The 16,120-nt window shown below is 42.3% G+C and overlaps 1 protein-coding gene across 10 annotated transcripts in view; it reads left to right on the top strand.

The window, feature by feature from the left end:
* CPS1 (carbamoyl-phosphate synthase 1) overlaps positions 1–16,120 on the top strand; it is a 112,893-nt gene that overhangs the window by 77,756 nt on the left and 19,017 nt on the right. For all 10 annotated transcript variants that reach the window (XM_015868005.2, XM_015868003.2, XM_015868004.2 and 7 more), the window contains 7 exons: positions 1,941–2,082; positions 3,587–3,652; positions 4,180–4,243; positions 6,701–6,882; positions 12,043–12,237; positions 12,592–12,659; positions 14,635–14,710. In XM_015868005.2, coding sequence (XP_015723491.1) covers positions 1,941–2,082; positions 3,587–3,652; positions 4,180–4,243; positions 6,701–6,882; positions 12,043–12,237; positions 12,592–12,659; positions 14,635–14,710 — 793 coding nt within the window. The remainder of the gene's footprint in view (positions 1–1,940; positions 2,083–3,586; positions 3,653–4,179; positions 4,244–6,700; positions 6,883–12,042; positions 12,238–12,591; positions 12,660–14,634; positions 14,711–16,120) is intronic.

Genomic DNA, 16,120 nt, shown 5'->3' on the forward strand with positions numbered 1-16,120 from the left:
AGCCATGCCTGTTATCTTAGTTGTGCACTGGGAGTAGCCGAGGAAAAACTCTTTTATTTCTCTTTTAGGCATTCAGCTTTACTCTTGTGTACTGGTTATCCCCTTTGCATATCTGGTTACATATTTGCATGGATGTCTTTAGCCAAGATAGGTTATCATGGTAATGACCTAAGGTGATTTAAGCTGCTAGCCTAAGAAAAAGGGAATCATATTGCAAAATTACAGCTGCTTCTTTTCTGTCCACCCTGCTGGCGGGGGTGACGATGAGTGATTTTGTTATAATGAGAGCCAAAAAAAAGTGAATTGAAATAAGCTGCAAATGAAGGCAATTTTCTTTTTTTGTCGGTAATCAGATGACAACCTTCAATGTGTGCTTCTGACACAGTGAAAGCAAGGGAGCAAATGTGCGCGGGAACAGGCTCATTTTCTTGGGGTCATCTGGTCTTCTCACTTTTACCTTGGGAATGCCGAACCTAGGAGAAGAATCTGGTATGGCTGCATCCTTCCTAATAGCTGGTGATAGCTAGCAACAGTTTTGCCTGGGAGTTGGCAGATTTTGCTTGCTTGTTTTCTCCTGTAAAACACTTATCCATGCCTTCGATTCTGACATTAACACTTCATACAAGAAGTTCTACCTCTGAGCTGAAATCCGAAGGTAGAAAGGGCTCTGCAGAAGCAGAGGAGCTTTTGCAGTGGAGGAGGAGTTAGTGCATGGAAGCTGTAGGTTTTAATCAGGCTGCTGAGTTGCTGGAAAGTGGATTTTATTTTGGGAAGCCCTCCCAAAACCTGGGAAACTCAACCTCAATTAGTCTCTATGCACAAAGCAGGCTGATAGTTACCATGTGGTTGCCAGGCTGGGACCCGGTGCTGGGGATGGATAGCAGTTACAGGGATTGCTTCCCTTCTGCGAGTACTCACCAACCTGGCTGACACTCTTGTAGATGTATGGAGTATCCTGTACTCACACTGTAGATTCCTACACTGCAGAGTAAGGAAGGGGGATACTGGAGAAGTCATAGAGGAAAGCCCGCCTATCCAGGGATTTGAACCCTAAAGTTTCTTGTTTGCAATGCTGCTCTGAGAATCAGCTGGTTTGGCACTTCTGTGACTCACCTGTTTTGCTGCTTGCCTGACTTCACTGAGGGCAATGGAGCTGCTCCACAAGCTGAAGTAGAAAATCCAATCCAACGGTCGTCTTTCATGCTTCAGCTTCCTGACACGTTCCAATAAAGTGGCCTTACCCTCTCCTCCCACTCAAATAACATAACGCTATTTATTTAAAAACGCCATCAAGCAAAGGACATAATTCAAAAGCTCTGATTTAGGAAAATTGCTTGTTTGTTAATCATTTCCTTTTTCCTGATTCAGAGCTTGCTTGCTCATAAAATATTGATTTATTGGGAAGGCAAGGATGCTCTTGGCAATGAAGATGAAAAGCAGAAGTGCTGATAAAAATACATAGGGCTTTTTATGTTTTTGCAAAAGCTAAGCTTAGAAAAGGTAGCTTAGAAACAGACAGGCAGGAACTATCAGGGGTATAGGTGGAGTCAAAACAAAGTGAAACTGAAGCACTGTAAGAGAGAAAAAAGTGTGTAATGGAGAGTATAAAGAGAGAATGGAGAAGGTGAATAACGCAAAGTGGGCAAGAAACCATGAGCTGCAGTGACGAGTGGGGGAAAGGTATGTATCTGAAATAACTAGTAAAAACTAGGACTGCTTAGAGGCAGAAATGAGAGAGCAAGGACTTACAGAAAACAGATCTTTCATGCAAAGAATTGCATGGTTTAGCTGGGTCATCTTCTTTTTTTGCCTTTATGTACATACTTCCATAGCAACTGCACCTCAGTGCACTTTGGAAGGCACAAATATTCACATGTCATCTAAATATTGCTGTAAAGCTTCATGCAGCTCTTTTTTTCTGTTTGTTCCTTTAATGCCAGTGAAGAAATTCCAGAAGAGTTGCTGAGGAAGGCCAAACAGATGGGCTTCTCAGACAGACAGATTGGGAAATGCCTGGGGCTGACTGAAGTCCAGTGTCGCCAGCTGAGACTGAGGAAGAACGTTATTCCCTGGGTGAAAAAGGTATCGTGAGAAACCTCACTGGTTGGGGAGGGAAATTCTGAGAGGGCGATGAGCACGAGGGTTCTGTGTCCTTCAGAACAGTTGAGGTAAACAAAGTGAAAACCGTGGCTCTGTTGTTATTAGTGGGAGTTTTGGCACTAACTTTAGAAGTGAACAAACTTCACCCATCTAGCTGTTACCTCTGTACTGCAAGGCTCACTGTACTATCAAGCATTTGTAGATTGAATATCCCCGAGGAGGTGCTGACTTTTTCATTTCCTTTATGGCTGAGGTGGGAACGTTGCTACCTGGCTTCAGAAAATGGCTGAGAAGACTGATTCTTGCCTACTGTGGGGTGACCATGAAAAGTGGCTTATGTCTTTTGTGCCGCTAGTAACTTTTTACAGGGTGATACTTTATTTGAAGTGCCCTATTGCTATGGGTTCATTTGCTATTCATTGTGATAGCAAAGACTGTAATGAGCTTATCTAGTATTCATGGCAGTGTCACAAGTGCTTTGCTAGGTGTTCTGTTGCTGCATTTAAGGTATGTTGGTATTAAACTGCCACCAGCTGGGTTGGTTTTTTTTGTCCTTAAGAGGGGGGAGAAAAACTAACAGAGCCAATCTAAGCTACTCAGTGTTTCTGAAAAAGCCCATCTGTATCCTCAGGCCCAATTCCAGATGCCAAATCTCCTTCTGTTACCCAGCTGCTCTTTTCCTTCTGTGTCCTCACCTGGCCTACAGGAACATGTCTGCTCTTGCACTACATTCTTTCTTGCACATGACATTGCGGTGCTGGATTGATTTCTGTGCCAAGGTACCCTTAATAAAGTCATTTGACTTACGCAGCATTTGTGGCATCAAAGCATATGTTTCTTCGTGAGCCATGAAGTACAAGTTGCAGTAATAGCAACAGTAATGAGCAGCAGACACTTACATAGTGCTATTGACTTAAGGTCACATTCTTCATTATTCACAAGCATTTGGACTGCCAGCGGGGATTCATGGAAGTACTTGAAGATTGGGAAGATATTTAACTGGTAACATGTAAAAATTCTTGCCAGGACTGCTTTAGTACTGTTCACTGTTTGGAATTCTGTGTTAGAAATGTTTCAGCTGTTCATTCAGGGAACTCCAGCAGTAGCGGGTGGCATACATGGACTACTTACCGTGCACGTAACCTGTAATAATTGGTGTACACTAGACAATGAAGAAGGTGGAGGCAAGAAGGGCTGGCTGGGAAAAGCTCTTGGGCTGGGAAGCTGTCCTACCATGTAGATGTGGGTCTGCAGGTTAGAAAGAGTTGGTAGAGAGCAGAGCATCCAGCTAGCTAAACTGTAGGCCAGGCGTCTGCCACATTGTCAGCATATCGCAATTCTGATCAAGTCCTCTAAGGAAAGGTGTGGTGGAAAAAAATAATAGGACAGAAATAAGAAAAGGAAAGTGAGGGGAAAAAAAGGGAACTGTGTGAGAAAAATCTTACACTGGTGAAGACACAGTCTGTGCTCTCCTTCCCCCATACAGATTGACACACTGGCAGCAGAATACCCAGCAGTAACTAATTACCTCTACGTTACATACAACGGCCAGGTAGGTGCAACTCATTGCTGTCTTGTTTGATCTGTTTCCCCCATATTTCGCTGCAGTATTTCTGGTGATCTTGCTTTCTGTAGCAATTATTTTGGATGGTGATGCATACAAATCCCCTTTAATTGAGCCCAGTGATCCAGTGCATTAGTGTTAATGCCCCTATGTTTTTAGGATCTTGTCTCCTATCACCCGTACAGATATCCTCTGTGCAGAGGTCAGGTGCTAGGAATACAGAACTCACGTCTCACTTGTCTCATCCTAGCATCTGTTTTTGTGAAAGCTCGTAGATCCTTAGCTGCTCAGATAGCCAGATTAGGGGTGTCAGCTCTTCTTTGGTTTGAGTGCAGCACCACAAGTTCCAATGGAGTTGTGCTTCTTGAATACTGCAGTAAATGACATCAGACTTATGCCCTGAAGGATCAGGCTGTTGGATATGGACGGCACACCTCAAATTGTTTGTTCTTAGAAGCATGGAGTTAGGTGCTGCTGAGTATGGACCCTAATGACTTCTTTCCCTCCCTTCTCAGGAGCACGATGTAAAATTTGATGACTGTGGAGTGATGGTGTTGGGCTGTGGACCATATCACATAGGTAAATCTTTTTCACAACTCTGTTTTCCTTGTACCCTTGAGCCTTCTTTGGATATTCTAGTGGTTCATTTGTTCCTCTTCTGATGTGGTGACAAAACCCTCTAGAGCACAGTGCACAGGACATCGATTCCTAGCACAAAGTTTGCCTTTTATTCTTGCTTGGAGACTTTATTTCATGCCCTGAAAAAAAAAAAACACAGGCGAATTTTTATTCCTTTTTTATTCCTTTTCACTTGAAACTCAAAAGCACATCACTAAGTTGTCATTTCTACCAAGTTTTAGGGTTTTTTTGGGTTTTTTTTTTTTTTTTTTTTTTTTTTGTTTTGTTTTTTTTTTTTAAGAAATCTTTTACAGGTCTGTAAGTCTTGAGAATCTAGTCTGCAAGTTCACTGCTGCCACAGGTAGCTTTGGTATTTTTGCTTTCAGCTCATATGTACTTCATTACTTATTTTGGGTTTGAATACTGTAACATAGGTGTCTGTGATAACATTTGGGTACCTTCATCTACTTTGTCTCCAATTCTCTGTATGCATTTTTTTTTCAACACACTCAGCCTCTCAGGCAGCCAAGGAGTTTCCTTATGGCTGTGAACACTGCCTAGACAGTGTGTGCTGAATTCTTTATGACTGCTTTCACTTTTAATGGATCCTTCTTGCAGTTATTGACAAGAAACAAATAGTTTGTTCCTCAGAAATATTTTTGCTCTGCACCTCACGAGTAGCAGTGACAGTTTATGAAAGCTAGAATTTAAACTACATCCATTTGTTTTGCTTGGTTGGGCGGATCACGTGTTACCTATCTGGTACTGTTGGTAGGATGTGTCTAAAATTTGCATAGGTGTATGGGTCTGGTATTGGTTTTATCTGATCTTTAGCTTTGATTAGACCAGAACAATATTTGAAAGAGGTTTCTAAATTAAGTCTGCTAATAGAGGAAACCAATTCTCACACCTCTAGCCAAGTTGATATATTTTATTTTTTTCCATTATCCATTGAAGTCAAGTAAGTGGCATGCTTTTCCCAGTTTGCTGTCTTCACTCTTTCTACTGCCTGGATTTGACTCTTGCTTGATGTATTGTATTATATCTCTGTGTGTTTGGCTGTGTTCCCAGGTAGTGCCCAAAGCAGTCTGCTGGGGATTGCAGTTGACCGTCGTGTCCCATAGTTGAGGTTTCTTCTTTGTATAAGAATTCTTGAATAGTTGAGGTGGAATAAATTGTTGAATGAGCATCTGGTGACCCTTCTGGGAAACATGCTTTTCCAAAATTGATTTCCCTGTTTTTTTCTGTGACGTTTTAGTTGAGGTCAACACATGTTTTGAGATTGCTGCTAGACAGAAGCAGGGAAATAAACTGTATGCTTGTCAGTAAGTGACCCGTGCCAGCCATCTGTTTGTTACTGGGTGTTGTGGAGGCAGCAATTATTTGCAGCGTGGATCTCCAGTGTATCTTGTCACACAATTATATATAAAAAATGATGATATGGTTAATGATCATGTAATGACTGTGAACACATCACAGTGAGGCCAAGGTTTTCTTGCAGACCACAGGTATAACTGTTTAGCAATGTTGTTTAGTGTGTATCATTCTGTGTTACCCCTCTTAGAGGTTTGAGCACAGAAATGCGTAGGATGGTGGCTGTTACCTCCAGTTTGGATTCTGGAACTGCCCGAGTCCTGCAGCATTGCCAAAAGTTGCAGTTCCCCTGCTGTGTAGAGCAAGGAATTTTCAGAGTTCCTGCTGACTCCTTCCTTGCATCTTTCCTTTAGGGGTGGCCACAGTGCTTATTCAGTGTTCACGACAGTTGGGATGTGCCTGCCCCAGAGTGATACCGCAGGCACTGCAGCCTTTACAGTGAGGTAAAAGGTTCACAAAGAGGCTCTGAAAGTGTTCATCAGTCTGCCATAACTAGAGCCAGTGCATAGGAAGGTCAAAACCACTAACTAGACTAACCATACTGTCCTTTTCTGTGAGGTAAAAGCCAAAAGAGCAAAACCAAAAGAAAAAAAACACAACAAAGCACCTAATTCACTCTTCTGTTTTTCAAACAGCCTCTGTACAATTGCTTCATGTTTCATTGAGTAAACTGCACTGTTTTGTGATGTGCACTCATTTTGTCACCTCTAAGCTTTTTCCTCTTTAGTTCTTCCCAAAATGGGCTGGCTGAGAGGCAGAAGTAGCTGGATGAGCAGCAAGGACAGGCAAAACTTGTTGCACAAGGATGACAGACATATTGGGGGCCTTTCTTTCCTGAGCAGCTGAGCCAACTCACCCGTGGTTCTAGGAGGACCATGTTCATGGATGATTAGTTTCCATGGGGGGGTGATTAGATTTCATGCTCTGAGCTGACAGGAGGCGATGCTGGCTCTTTTCTTTTTTTCAGTTTGAATGCTGAGAATGTCTGTTTGTTTTCTTCCCTGCATCCATCCTTTCCTTGCCTGCTTTTCTGTCTCCTGGCAGGCAGCAGTGTGGAGTTTGATTGGTGTGCTGTCTCCAGTATCCGCACGCTGCATCAGCTTGGCAACAAAACAGTTGTGGTGAATTGCAACCCGGAGACGGTGAGCACAGATTTTGATGAGTGTGACAGACTGTACTTTGAGGAGATGTCACTGGAAAGGATTCTGGACATCTACCAATATGAGGTAAAAAAAGAATAATAATTAAAAAAAATTAAGGAAAAGCAGAAGCAGCAACAAAAAGCCACAAAGCAGCCCAAACTTGTCAAAATTCATGTCACTAGCTTGCTTTTGTGAAGCAGCTGGGGGTAGGGGAGAGAGCTTGCTAGCTAAAGCTGTTTGGTTTGGATCCCCGTGTTGCATTTTACACCTCGTTGATGTTCCTAGCAGACTGCTCAATAATGAATGCCAAATAAATATTAATTTATTTTGCAAGATGCCATATTGTGCAATATTTACAAGCAGATTTAATTTGCTGCACAGTCATTTATCGCACAAATTGTTCTGCCCTTGTGGTGCTGAGCTTTAGCACTTAAGTGTATCCTTGACTTTAAGCACAAGTACTCTCCCTGAAGCAAGCAGAACAACTTATCTTCGTGACACTGATGTGCTCAGAGGCTTGTGATCTTGGGCCTTACAGTAGAATGGCAGTGTGGTAAGCATTGTGTGAAGTGCAGGTAGGTCAGGAAGGGGCATTTGTATCCCCATCAAGCTGAAGGATGTCCTGGTATCTGATCCATAAGTTGCCCTTGTCTGCTGGCAGTTTTCGAGTGTTCAGAGCTGGTGACGGTAAGACAGAGAGGAGTCCCAGGAAGATTTGGTGGTAAGAGGATATATGGTGAAAACAGTTGATTCTGCTATGGGAAATGTTCATTTCTAACTGGTAATATACTTAGATTTTATGACTGAGATTTTCAGAGGTACGTGTAACTTACTGAAAGAACTGTGAGGAACCCAGATCATGTTATGACTTTCCTTGGCTCTTTTTTTTGCCATTACTTGACAATTTGAGCTCAGCTCCTTTGCGAATGGAAGATAGTTTTTAAAATGTTTTTATAGCCTGGCTACAATTTAGTTATTCCCAAATACAGAACCAGGCAAAAGAGTATCAGATTTCAAGGCCTGGTCTCTAAGCACGTCTTAAGCCACTCGCAAATTATTTTTAGGTCCGTTTTGAACTTGCATCTTCGTACTTAGCTGTTTTTTCCATGTTCTTTTACTTTTTTACATTTTCACAAAGAGAGGGGCAGTTACTGGTAGGTGTTGATTTAGGGCAGTTTAAAAGACTCTGGTGGTTCACTGGAGTCTTAAAGGCTGATTATTTTGGAACGCTTAAGGATTGACCGAGAAGTTCAGCTCTATAAATGTTGAACACTTACTTAATTAACCAAAACTCAACTCTTGAACTTGGTGTATGGAATGAATTGGTGTGACAGCTTGTCAGAGAAATAACATCCATGACACACAGAGTCTAATTACTGCAGGATCAGGGAGGAGGTGGGATAGCTGATGAGGGAACAACTTCTCATTCAGACATACAGTACTAGTAATTAGCAAGTTCTATAAGGAAAAATATGAGAAAAGAATCGTACATACATCATTTGCATTGTACTGCTTGTCACAGCAGGGGTTGGTGAGGTTTGAGATCACAGTACTCGGTCTATTGGCTGACCTTGCTTATGCTGGGAGGTGCTGCCGATCTCATCATCAAATAGCAGCATTCTGTGGTACCTGGAGCCGAAGGTGTTTGTTTTGGAGATGTTAAACCCATTAGGGTTTCAGCCTAGTAAAGGCTGTGCTTCTTCTGGTCTTTTGGTGTGCAATGAACGGTATCAGTGATGTAAATACTGTGAAACATTCTGGAGCAGTGACAAACAGTAGTAAAACCATCAGCAAACAATGGATAAAGCCATTAGCCACCAGCAGAGATGATTCCTCTGCTCCTTAAGTGCTAGGGTTAGCATCGAGCTTCGGGCAACTCTTCCCACCTTTCTGATTTAGACAGATGAGGCTCCATTGAGGAGTGGGTCGACCGACGAGATCGGCAGGGGTCCCCAAACTTCCTCCCACGTATTGCTCAAAGCGTGGCACAGGGCTGTTCTGGCGATGTACTGAGCTGACTGTCTCCCTGTCTAGTCAACATCCCCAGGTGCTCTGACACACCGGAGACAGCTCTTCAGAGTAGAGCTGTGCTTTGGAGGGAAGTTTAATTTGCTATGGAAGTGCAAAATTAGGTGGTAGTCTGAGAGGACAATAATTTAAAAAATAAATAAAAATCCTTCCCTCAGATTTATTGGCTTTTTGTTTCTGGAGAAGATGTTCCCTTTTTATTTTAATATTCTCTCTGCTTGAGGGCCTCTTCTGATTCTTTTTCAGTTTCCAGGATCATTCTGAAACAATTCATAAAACTAAAGGAGGCTCTTAGGTACAATTTTAATGGTCTAATTTGTTTTCAAACTCAGGGAAAAAGAAAACCCAACTCTATTACTAATGGCATAAAAGCAAGGTAGTAATAAAAAGAGTGATTTTTATTGTAAAGGGGAAAATAATTCTCTCTAGGCTTCTTTCACTAGACTATGTACAGAGTATATTTTAAAGCTACTCATTGGCAAGGATATTACTCATCTTCTTTATAATTAAAATACGGCTGATGACAAACTGATACGCAGCAAAGTCTGTTTCTCTGTGCCTGTGTTTCTCAGCAGTGTGGTCCCATACCTTAGCAGGGCAGGGGGCTGCTCTTAAGTTGAGAGCATTCTTTGGGAGATAACAGCAGAGTTTTAAAGGGGGAATTAAGCAGCATCTGGGCCTCAGTTTATCGTTCTTTTTGAGTAAAAATGAGTGTGTGATTCTTTGCTTTCTGCTCAAGTAAGCTGCCTCCTCTGTCTCCTTGGAGTCCCCGATGCCATCCCGACTTCGAGGTAGGCACTATTTTGATTTTAGTGGCTCAGTGACTGGAATTGCTTTGAAGGAGGAAATGAGCAGCAGCTGAGGAGATGCCATTTGCTGGAACACTTGTGGTTGAAATATGTTAAGGATAGATTACAATGTTGTTGACCTTGCCATCAAAGCTAGGCTGACTTTTTATCAAACAAGAACTGTTCCGAGCTGCAAGAAGGGTTTGCTTATTCACTGCCAGGTTCTCATCAATGAGGGATGATAGAGAGTCCAGGGTCCGAGATAAGGACCATGTTTTGGATGGGTCTGGAAGCTCAAGGTGTTCCAGAGACTCAGCAAGGAACATATTTTTTCTTCAGAGTTGGAGATGATGAGCTCTGATGTCAGGAGATGGCCCCAAGTGGGCACAAACCAGCCTCTGTCCTCACTACACCCTATGCTAATGAAGTATTTTTCACTCCCCCATCCTAAGCTCTTTCAGACGGTTTCTGTTGGCCAGCAGCTGTATGCCATAAGCAAATGGGTAAAGATGAGGAAAAAACATCGTCTCTTGCATCATATATTGGCATGTAAGGCAAGTGAGTAATCTTGCAGGCCTTGGGATAACAAGTGCTTCTTAAATGCCAGGCTTTTTGAGCAGATCTTTATTATGGTAGGAAATTATCCTCATCAAAGTTGAGCAGGATTTATACTAGCGTTTATCATCTATTTTTTTCTGAGTCACTTTTGGACCATTCTGCTCACAGCTTATGGATCTTCCATTCTAAATCCTTTAAATCCCTCATTAAGAAGTTCCTCTTCCAGGAAGGCCAGTTGGGATAACTTTCTCCAGGAGAAACACCCTTGTTCATTAAAAGAACACTGATACTCTAAAAGATAGAGCCAAACCATGGATCACTGTGCACTGGATGTTGATTTATGTTTCTCATTTGCTAGAGGTGGGTAAAACTGTATAACACATGTAATTCAAAAGAGCTCATTTCTACGGCTGTACTGTGGGCCTGATTCTCCTCTGGGCCAAGTTTCACTGGCTTTAATTTAGAATTAAAGGAACCATTATTTAATTACCCTTAATTATTAAATGATCTGAATGTAATTCACTTCCCTATAATTGTTTCAGGTACTTGAAAGCCTGTTATTTTTACTAGTGAAAATTTCCCTACCAAGCTATATTGTACTTGAAAGTCTTCAGTAGTCTATTTAATAAAGTACAATGAAAGCCATATTTGCACCTGAAGAAGGATGTGTGTTTGCAAGGAAGCTCAGCTATCTCTTGTTATTTGTCATTTCTTATTTCCTGTGTTAAAATGTTGTGGTTGCCCAGGCACAAACAAAAAATGTGCCATTGGGAGCGGAGGACACTGTGCCACCTGTCCTACCTCATCTGCTTCTGGAGTGTAAGGTATTGAAAACCTGCATAGAAAAGAGCAGATTTGAGAGTCTGACTTAAATACTTGTGTTACCAGAAAGGAAGAGCTAGTTTAGAATACTGAGAATGAATTAAAATAAAGGGTGACATATATCTTAAGTAATTCTCCCCCACAGGCTGCCTGATGGATTGGGCTCTGATGAACAACTTGCTGCTTGGCTGTGTACGAGGCAGTGAGGGGTCAGCAGTGAGGGCTCCCTAAGGCTTGCTTGCTGGGGCTAGGAAAGGATGTTGGCTTAGCAAATAAATGTGCTGGCATAGGAGGAAAGAAACAATGAGAAGAAAACCTTCCAGTTGTTTTCACTTGCCACTCTGTTGGGGGTTACTGCCTTATGTCTCTAGTGAAAAAAAGTTTGTGTGGATGTCTGCTGCTCTGGCAGTCCCTGGCCATAGGGCTGTATTCCTGGCAGAGCAGGGCTTTGAAAGAAGGAAGACCTAAAACACCTTGTTTATTTGTGCTGCTATGTCTGATGGCCACAATAGGGCTCTGCTGAAGTGATGGTCCCCATGTCCACATGTGAGGAGGAAGGGAGAGAGACCTGATCCCTCGGAGCAGAGTTCTGAGTTGTGTTGCAAGGCTTGATGTGTTTGTAGCGGAGCTCCCTTCCTGTGCAAATCGAAGGAGCATGTGTCAGCCTGGTGCTTATCCTCACTGGGAAAGCAGTAGTCCCTTAATAGGACATGGAAACAAAGTAGTAGTTTGTGGTTCTGGCAGAATTTGTAAAATCTTGGCTTGGTATCAAAAATACGAGAACATTGCAGACTCCTGGGTTTCCTGGGGAATTGGATATCAAGTTACTGCTGTCTGTTGATGACATCGAGGAGGACAGTGATTTTATTCCAAGAGGCTACATTCTGAATCACCCTTTGCAACCTGGGTACCTCTGCATCATAAAAGTTATGATCTGCTCATAGCAATCTTAAAATGATATCATCTGTATGTTGAATCATTAGTTTGAACAGTTTTTAATATTAAGCTGACATGGATGCAACTGTGCTGTTTTCCCCTCTACCAACAGGGATGTAGTGGCTGCATTATTTCTGTGGGTGGGCAGATTCCCAATAACTTGGCAGTGCCGCTACACCAGAGTGAAGTGAAGATCCTTGGCACGCATCCTTTGCAGATCAACCGGGCAGAAGATCGCTCCATTTTCTCAGCTGTTTTGGATGAGCTGCACGTGGCTCAAGCTCCCTGGAAGGCTGTCAGCACTCTGGTAAGTGCATCTGGGAAACAAAAACATCGCTGGGCGTTCTAAGCATCTGATCATGGGGACCAACTTACTGATATGTTTCAAGATTCTGAAGACATTTGACTGTCTTAATTTACTTTTTTTACTACTCATGTTGAGGGACTTCCAAGACCTGTCAGCGCCTCTGCTTTTTCTGCTGAAGCTCTATAGGAAGGTCTAAGCATGACAACTCTAGAACAGAGTTCAGTACTTTCTGTAGCACTCTACTGTGGTTTGGTTTTTTGTTTTGTCTTTAAGTATAAATGCAGTTAGAATGAAAATGTTGGTATGACTAAAATATGTTCTTGTTCACAACATGTTTTCCTTCCCTGTCTTTAGAAAGATGCAGTTGAATTTGCAGGCTCTGTGAGTTACCCATGTTTGCTGAGGCCTTCCTATGTCCTAAGGTAAGGGTCATCAGGGTGGGAGTATGAGGTCAAAAAGCCTTCTTGAGACAAGTCATTCTAGGGCCTTGGGGAGAACACTTTGCTAGGTGCGTGCAGCTTAAAACTGCCAGTCCCAGGTGGGACAACTGCTCAATACCAATAAAGGAATCCAATGGATTCCTTACATCTCTCAGGCATAGATCAGATGTAGAATGTAATCGTAAGAATGTCTGATCAGTTGAACTGCCTTTTTTGTGTCTCGAGGCCAAAAACCTCAAGCCATCTGGGGTATTTCTTCAGGTTCCTGAAACTACTGCTTATACAATTAAGCCCCAAGATTGTTTGCCACCAGGAAAGTCAGAAGGCAACATGCTGAGGCCATTTATTGGGGTTGGCATCTGTTACCAGAAAATGACAGCACATCTTTTGAATTTAGCTTCTTATTTGCCATACTTCTCTGCTTTCAGGCATGTTTTATGTCCCTACACTGCGGCAGCTGTTTCTCTTTAAATAGACATTGTACAGAACTGCACATTTCCGACAGCTAGACTTTTTGAAGAAGTTTCATCAGTGCTCACACAGGTTTTGAATGATCGCTCTACTCTGTGAGGAGTTTCTTCAGAGCTGACTAGGCACAAAGAGGCAGTTTGCTGGGCACAATTTACAAGTGCGAATAAATTGGAGACAGGATCCTTTTCACGTGAAAAGGAACATATCGAGGTGAAAATAATGTAAAATAAAAAGGTAAAGAGAACAATTTCATGTATGTTCAAACTCTAGAAAATATCCTTCAGTAAAGAGTGTTGATTGCGACTTTTCCGTCCAGTTTCTGAAGCTTGCAGTAAAGTTGCAAATCCAAGTTAAAAGCCCGAGCTTTGATCAGGAGGGCAAATTAGAAAGTGTTCCTGATGTCACGTTCTGAATTTTTAGGATGCGCTCTTTTTAACTTGTTTCCATTTGTATAAATGGAAAGTATAAACCCATTCCAAGTAAGTGTTTGGTAATGCAGTATTTCCAAGGTGTTTTGGGTTTTTCAAGGTTAGAGGAACTTCAGGACAGATGAGGGAATTTTCAGAAAGATGGAACTGGAGAATGTCAAGCTTGAAGAAATGGAAAGTGAAACACTCTTGCACAGCATTCTGTCTGGCTTCTATTTGCAGAACAGCAGCAGGTCCACAGCTAGACTTTATCCTTTGAACATGCACGGCCTTTAATATTTGCTAGTTGCCTCTGAAAACTAAATGCATTTCCTCCCTGGTTATGTGCTGTGTGCACCAGTTCACATCCTCAGTGGTGCAGCTGACATAGATCCATGGATTTAATTGAACTCTATTGATTTACATCAGCTGAAGATGTAGTCCAGTTAAATAGAAGCATGTAGGTACTTGTGTCTATTTACCTTAGGTTAAAGTGACTGTTATGGTGGGGTAGATTCTTCCTCTGCTTTTCTCCACAGCCTCCGTGGGCTTGCTCCTCAAAAGGAGGAGGAAGCTGGGCAGCAGTGGTAGAAATGAACATTGTTGCATCTTATCAAATTACTGACTCTTGACCCACATTCTCCCTAATCCTCCTGTCTGATATTACTAGGAGTTGCATTTCGAAGCGGCTTTCATCTACATCTGTATCTGCTCTGCCCTTCCCCTAAAGCCTAAGGAAAGAAGTGGCTAAGAGCAGCCTTTTTTCACCTTTGTTTACACTGTCAGAACATGCTGTGGCCTGTGCATTCCTGGCTTCACCTGTTGCCAGAGAGCAGTTGTGCTGTCTCTGAGCAGTGTGTTATGCCGTGAGCTATGACGAGTATAATGGAGGTCTGCAAGGTACCAGAGCTGCCTTTCTTTCAGCTGAGGGGAGTGAGCATATGGCTTAAGTCAGGATCTCGCTCCGCTGGTCTGTCACATAAAGGAAGCTGGCAGCCCTGTGTTGTGGTGTCTGGTGCTCGCAGGTCTCCCATGCGGTGACAAGGGAAGCTGATTGTTTTGTGTTTTCATTCCTACAGTGGGTCAGCAATGAATGTAGTATTCACTGAAGAGGAAATGAAAAAGTTCTTAGTGGAAGCCACCAGAGTCTCTCAGGTACCAGTCTTTGCCCTGCTGCTGCTATTATGTTTTGTTCCTGCTGTGTCATTTTCACCTGTTTTGTTTTCCATCTGTTTCTGAGGAGCCAGTGAAATTAGAGTTTGACCCCTCAGTTCATTCCCGAAAGGGCAGATCTTGAATTCAGGAACCATTGCGAGCTTTTGCTATGACATTTAAGCGTGCAAATAATACACTGAGTTTCTTCTGATACAGAAGCAGGACAGCTGCTTGCTTACTGTTAGTTAGGTGGGGTTATTGACCTTCAGAGTATGTAAAGCAGAAGATGAAAGATTTTGATTTTAAAAGTTCTTCAAAACCTGATTTGGGGATTTTTTAAATGTCTTTTTTCCTACCAATGGAAAGGATTTGGGACAGTACATAGAAATGTAGTAAAGGAAAATCTCAGCAATTCCCCAAAGACCTGAGTGCTTCAGAACATAGCAAACAACTCAAAGCATGAATTTCTTTTATACTCATCATTGGTATTATATTGGATGAGTGATGTTCAGAGAGCTGAGAGTGTGGGAGGAGAAAATGAAACGACAGAGCTTGAAATGATAATATACACAGTCTTGAGTCTGTCCTTTCATCTGTTTGAGTTTTGTCTGTTTTCTTTTGATTCCCTTTCCCCCTTTTTTGGTGGTGGTGGTTTTATTTCTTTATGTTTTTGAATGATCCCTCTTTGGGATGGTGCTGTCGTAGTTGCTGTAGCTTCCTACTGTGGCCCAGGAAAGTGAGCTTCATCAGCTTAAATTGTCACAGCTTGATTGACTTCAATTGGGTAACGCAGCTTTTCATTACTGAGAATCTCAGCCCTGGTACAGAAGGCCCTGTGGGGGGCTGTGGAGCTTGCAATGCATGAAGTATTCCTGGGGAAAAGAAGAGCTGTTCCCTTTGGGTCTGTGCGATGGTCATTTCTGCTACATCAGTATTTGCCTCTATGCTGCAGACATGAGCAGCTGTACTTCTTGGTCACACAATTACTTTGTGGGTGCTCTGGCCCTGATCCTGCAGAGATGTATGGTAAATTTACATGCTAAAGTTTTGCTAGTTAAGTCAGACTGCAAAAGGAAGACTTCTTTTTTTCATGCAATGTTTTTATTTTGTCAACAGCCTTAATATAGCTGAAGCTGAACTAGCAAAAATGAAAACAACGGGAGTACCATATTCTTTTAAATTAGGGAGATTTTTAGTTTCATCGAGGCTTTATGGGTTGTAGTTGATTCCACTGAACTAACTGTGAGTGTACAACGGTAAATGAGCATTTGTATGGGACAGACTTCATTTTTCTATTACAAAGGTTTTCCTATTTCTGCTTCACCCAACAAAACATATCCTGATAACAGAACATGGGTCAGGCGCCTTGTTTTAGCCACTTTGCTATTATGGTGTTGTCTCATTATGGCA

The sequence above is a fragment of the Coturnix japonica genome, chromosome 7, assembly GCF_001577835.2.
Source record: "Coturnix japonica isolate 7356 chromosome 7, Coturnix japonica 2.1, whole genome shotgun sequence".
NCBI lineage: Eukaryota > Metazoa > Chordata > Aves > Galliformes > Phasianidae > Coturnix > Coturnix japonica.